The sequence below is a fragment of the Tachysurus vachellii genome, chromosome 8 (genome assembly GCF_030014155.1).
Source record: "Tachysurus vachellii isolate PV-2020 chromosome 8, HZAU_Pvac_v1, whole genome shotgun sequence".
Classification (NCBI taxonomy): Eukaryota; Metazoa; Chordata; class Actinopteri; order Siluriformes; family Bagridae; genus Tachysurus; species Tachysurus vachellii.
This window is the reverse complement of record NC_083467.1, coordinates 17,973,460-17,979,859: the sequence shown is the minus strand read 5'-3', so window position 1 is coordinate 17,979,859 and position 6,400 is coordinate 17,973,460. Positions and strand designations below refer to the sequence as shown.

The following is a 6,400-nucleotide window of genomic DNA, read 5'->3' as shown; positions in this document are numbered from 1 at the left end:
CTATCTATCTATCTATCTATCTATCTATCTATCTATCTATCTATCTATCTATCTATTTGTTCATTCAATAATCACTTTCATAGAGATATATTAATAATATTTATTCTAGGTTTTATATACAATATTTACTTTTGACATTTCTGTACAACTTATTCATATGTTTGTTTGATCCGAATTTCTAACTTTTGAAATTAAAATTAGAATAAAATTATGTGACGTTATCTCTATTTCATCTAAAATATTTAGAAATAATAAGTAATTCCTCGACTTAAACGTAAACTATCATTCTGAAACCTGTCACATTATCTGTAACACTTTTACACACTTCATTAATAAACCATTAACTGACTAAATAAACAAATCATTTGTTTTTCAGACTTTGAAGATGATTAAATGTTTTAAATCAAATATAACATATTCATAACATAGTCATAATTATAAATATGAAAAATTACTACATATTTTGTTAGAATGTTGCTTAAAATACTCCATTTCAGGTGCGTGGCTGCACTGTGCTGATGGCTCAGAGCTCCAGGGTCATTTGTTTGATCCTGAGCTCTTGTTATTATCTTTGCTTGAGTTTTACTGAAATCACATAATTGTACACTTACTTACATTTCCAAGTAAAAATGTGCTTTTCACTTCTTTATACATTAAAAGTGCTTGCTAAAAATCATGAAGTTTTTGTTCTTGTCTCATTAAGGCATTGTCTCTGCTCTATCAAATAAATGGGCTCAGTTTAGCATTAAATTATTTCAATTTAACATCCAATTAACTTCATCAGTGTAAAAAAACATCAGGAACCATGGCAATATCGCTAATGTCTCATGATAAACATTGTAATTAATGTAGTAATGATCTGTGCACATTTGACTATGGATAAGCTGCTGGACTGAAATGTTTGAGAATTTGAATGCTTATGGCCCCTGGTTCCATCTAATTTAAAATAGCATGTTGAGGTAGGTTTATCTCATTTACCTGCTATCATTAACTAACTATCTTTAATTTAAATAAACCTCCAGTAGCTACCATTAACTAGCCTGGATATTTTCAAACGGACGGTCAATGTCCATGGATATGGACAGTGACATTTTATCTATACTTTTATATCTGTTTTTTTAATTTCTCAAGTCCTTTTCCTGCTGGTATCACATCAAGCAAGTATTCCTGCATTTTATTTAAACACACCTTAAAGCAATTTAGTTTTTTTTTTTTTTTGAAAACCTTTGCCCGATTTTCTGGCCATTGTGCCTGTTTACTGACCCATAACTCCACTGCACAAGAAAAACATCATTGGAAGTAAGTGTTAGCAATGTTTTCATGTGTTTTACAATCCTGTCAATATAAGAAAAAATATTATATTTAAATATACTGTATACTATTGTATACTAATTTAATAGAAGTTAACAAATAAATAACTACATGCTGATAAGACTGAACAAACACCAATATATTTTATGTGACGTGAAGAAACCTGGACTGTTTCAGGGTACCAGGATAAATCCTACAAATCCTATTTATAGTTCCAGTTACTGTCTAGTTAGGTATATAATAATAATAATAATAATAATAATAATAATAATAATAATAATAATAATAATTATTATTATTATTATTATTATTATTATTATTATTATTATTATTATTATTATTATTGTTATTATTATTGTTATTATTATTGTTATTATGGTTATTATTATTATTATTATTATTAGTAGTAGTAGTAGTAGTAGTAGTAGTAGTAGTAGTAGTAGTATTGTTTCACTGGCAGTGTTAATATTGCCCTTTTTTACTAAAATGTCCTCCTGAATTTCTTTACTGAAACACTGCAGTTGCCATTGCTCAAAAATCATTGAATCATTCTGAGATTGTTCATATAATAAACTCAAACAAACAAACAGCTGTTTTTGAGCTCCACTCTCACATTTTAACTTGCAAAATACATTCAAAATCAGTCCAAGTGGGAGCACAATCAGTCTGCTATATACAGGGGTTTCTCAACCACTAAGCTAAGGACTACAAGTGGGCTGCCAATGCCCTCTAGTGGTCTGTAGAGCTACATAAGATGTCAGAAGACCAAACTGGCTCAAACAGATATGCAAATATTATTCATTCATTCATTCATTCATTCATTTTCTACCGCTTTATCCGAACTACCTCGGGTTATGGAAATATTAGTTGGGGAAAAATGATAAAAAAAATTTTTTTTAATTATTTAGAACATAAATCACATAAATATTAACAAAGACATGCAAATGATCAAAAATGAATTCAAATTCAGGGAAGATAATACTGCTATAGAGAGAGAGAGAATGAGAGAGAGGGGGAGAGAGAGAGAGAGAGAGAGAGAGAGAGAGAGAGAGAGAACACCAACTAGCTCTTAAGACTTCCCCAGGCCTCAGTGGTCACTCATCCTTCTTGCACTTTATTAGATTATGGATGGAGGTTTTTCCAGACTGATGACTACCTACCACCCAACCACAACATTGAATGCTGTTTTTTAACAATGTCTTAAAAAAAATTATACACAAACAAATGTATATGTATTAACACTTATAATAACGCTAACACTCTTATGACACTAATACAATAAAGCACAAATAGGTCAGTTTTAGCTTCATGCCTGCTGTTGATGCTGGTGTCACATCACTGCTGGTCTCACCAGATAAAGCACAATACTCACATGCGAATATCCAATTGCTGAGTAAAAATGTTTGAATGACTCCCTGGTGAAAAATTTAAATATTGCATTGAATGTGAAACTGTTGAAGAGTACATTGAGGATGAGCCTGTAGGGCATTGTTTTCTGAGCCCAGTATGTGCCTTATGGTGTTACTGCTGGCAACCATCTGATCCTAAGATCAAGAGAGAGAGAGAGAGAGAGAGAGAGAGAGAGAGAGAAGAAAAAATCTTGTTAAATGAAAAATGACAGTATGCAGCCATGTTGGATGATGATAAACGAAACAATCAGATACTGTGTGGTAAAGCCATTCACTGCTTTATAGATCAGTAGTAGCATTTTTTTATCAAGCTTTTAGTGCAGTGTCAAAAACACAAGAGAATTGCGATAAAACATTCTGATTCCCCGCATAACAATATTTCAGATTATCTCTCATGCAGCTACACCAAAAAGCCCATAATACTGAAGGTAGGGGTGAATATAATTTGCTGAATTCTTTGCAAATAAAAAAGTAAATACTTGTCATTATAAATACTTGTTATTTTGTTAGTAGCTGAGTTTTATTTGCTTTATTTTGCCCCTAAGAGAAAAACACCAACTAGCTCTTAAGACTTCCCCAGGCCTCAGTGGTCACTCATCCTTCTTGCACTTTATTAGATTATGGATGGAGGTTTTTCCAGACTGATGACTACCTACCACCCAACCACAACATTGAATGCTGTTTTTTAACAATGTCTTAAAAAAAATTATACACAAACAAATGTATATGTATTAACACTTATAATAACGCTAACACTCTTATGACACTAATACAATAAAGCACAAATAGGTCAGTTTTAGCTTCATGCCTGCTGTTGATGCTGGTGTCACATCACTGCTGGTCTCACCAGATAAAGCACAATACTCACATGCGAATATCCAATTGCTGAGTAAAAATGTTTGAATGACTCCCTGGTGAAAAATTTAAATATTGCATTGAATGTGAAACTGTTGAAGAGTACATTGAGGATGAGCCTGTAGGGCATTGTTTTCTGAGCCCAGTATGTGCCTTATGGTGTTACTGCTGGCAACCATCTGATCCTAAGATCAACTGTTTATCCTGTATTGCGGTAGGACTCAGGGAGCTACCTTGTCTAAGCAGTGGCTAGCCAACTGTATGGTGGACGTCATCACCATATCAACAGTATAACATCCCCAAACATAACATTCCACTTCTCCATATGGGCTTCATTTAGCTCTTCTTTCACTCCAGAAAGTCTGAGCTGATCATTGTGATCATCTCTGACAACCTTTCAAGGCAATCCTAAGAATTATTTTTTCCTTATGATATTGTTGGTACTCATGTAACCATGGTTTAAAAATCCAGGGCTCATTGCCATTTTGAACCAAGAATGGCCGATTGACATCAGAATGTATAGTGAATACTGCATTATTCATAACTGTGTGATTTTGTTAGAAGATATTCCTGCTGGCTCTTCAGGGTTCATTGAACAAGTTATTTATGTAACTAGTACTAATGTGAGAACATCGCTGGGTCTAGCATGAGTGAGAAGTGACATTTATGAGTTCAGTTTCAGTCTAATGGAGGAGTATTGTGTACACGTTCGGTCACTGGTGGACTCAGTGAAGCTTGGTGCTGAGGACAGACCACTGGCTAAAAAGAGAAGAAGAACAAGAACAATTTATAAGTGCAATACTTTCATGTAGTATACATATGTTTGTATGCATTGTTGCATTGTTGATTTTTCCATTTGTAGACTTTGCACGTTCTGAAAATTACATTTAATAATAGAAAATATTAAACATTTGAAGAGCAACAATATCACCCTGCAAGGGTAAGAAACATTGATTATAGTTTTCCTTTTTGTCTCTGGTGGGATTTGTAGAGTTTGTTTCTAGCACAGAGATTAAGTTTTTATGATAAAATGGCAGGACAGGAGGCAAAAACAACAAGCTGTACTGTAACTCACCTCTCATAAGACTGTACATATTCAGGTAGTTGCTTCCTGAATCTAATATGGTGTACCAACTACGAGATGTAGAGTGACCCTGTAGGGCAAGTTTAAGAGAAATAAAGTGAGGAAGAAGCAAGACGGAATCTCTTATTTTAGTCATATTATATTAAATAACTGTAGTTATTGATAATGCTAACAGAGAGACATTTATTTATGCTGATTTTTGATATTAGAAAATTACATCCATTGAATGTACGTACCTTAATCTCACAGCTGTCTGAGCTTGTGCTGCTGAAGTTAAATGTGATGTCATCAATGAACCTCATTACTGGAGTGGTGTGAGTGGCAATTATATCATCACCAATTACAGATGTCAGCTACCACAGGAATATGGAGTATTTTATTAGTCAAGTGCCTGCAAATTCACCTTGTTACCAAACTAATACATTTAACTGATTACTGATCGATCTCTCTCTCTCTCTCTCTCTCTCTCTCTCTCTCTCTCTCTCTCTCTGCATGTGCATAGATACTCACAGAGAACAGACACTTTTGGCTCTTCAGGGGACAGTGATCTGTTGTCCACTCTTTTATCTGGTTTACCAGAAGGGAGGAGGCATCGAAGCATGGGATGTCTACAGTCCTGTAAACATCAGGATGACATTACCTTACAATACTTACATATTTTTCTATTAATAAACAGATAACTGAATGGCAGAAATAGGCTCACGCAGCCCACAAGCACAAGCCTTCACGTGTGCATATATCCTTTATGTTATTACACGACATGTTCATATTATTATTATTATTATTATTATTATTATTATTATTATTATTGTTAATGATAATAATGTTAATATTATCATTCATAATAATAATAACAATAATAATACCGTTATTACTACTACTATTATTATTAATAATAATAATAATAATAATAATAATAATAATAATAATAATAATAATAATAATAATATTATACACTAGTTACCACTACACAATATGGAGGTTGACGAGTAGATGATTTTACTAGATTCTGTTTTAAAGCTGTGTATCTGTGTGCAGCAGGTTATGATGTCATACCTACCATGTGACTGAGCAATGAGCGTGCAGTGGTCCTGCAGCCAGGACAGACAGCAGTCCACCGACCCCGAGCAGTAACATGCCCATAACGGACATACACCCCACCCTGTGCTCAGGGCTTGCAGCAGGACCAAAGGTGTCCCCAGCCGTCTCATCGCTCAACAACTCTTTAGATTCACTCTTCATGCCCGTCAGCCTTACACATCCCATCTGTACAGACCAGCGTCTTCCTTATCTTCCTCTTCCTACGCCACTTTCACTCGTATGGAACGCCAAGCGGGTCATGATTCCACAAAAACAGTGTTAAAAACATGGTGTAAGAGTGGCTAGAAACTCTCTAGAATATAATTCACACAAGCTATATCCATCCATTCTGTATAGGAAACAGGCAGTGGTTAAGGCTCTGGGTTGCTGATTGGAGGATTGGGGTTCAAGCCCCAGCACTGCCAAGCTGTCACTTCTGACCTCCAAACTCTGGGATATGCAATGTATATGTGGAAATAATAAAGGCTTCCATGCCTCCCAATTCATTCATCTCCAGTAATTTCTTTATGCTTTCAGGATCACAGTTTCTGTCTGATATTAACATGAAAATGTCGTTTGTTTATATAAGATACTTACAAAATACCAACACAAATGTTATTGGTGATCCCACTCTCCTCTATAACACCAGTTTGTCTAAAGG

At 34.4% G+C, this 6,400-nt stretch overlaps 1 protein-coding gene across 1 annotated transcript; it reads right to left on the bottom strand.

The window, feature by feature from the left end:
* Positions 1-2,870: 2,870 nt before the first annotated feature.
* Positions 2,871-5,963, bottom strand: LOC132850691 (uncharacterized). Its single transcript, XM_060877354.1, has 5 exons — positions 5,720-5,963; positions 5,170-5,275; positions 4,896-5,012; positions 4,651-4,729; positions 2,871-4,334 (listed from the first exon to the last, which is right to left on the bottom strand). The coding sequence occupies exons 1-5, from the start codon at positions 5,923-5,925 to the stop codon at positions 4,240-4,242; spliced, it is 603 nt and encodes a 200-aa protein (XP_060733337.1). The 5' UTR covers positions 5,926-5,963; the 3' UTR covers positions 2,871-4,239.
* Between the last annotated feature and the right edge of the window lie 437 nt (positions 5,964-6,400).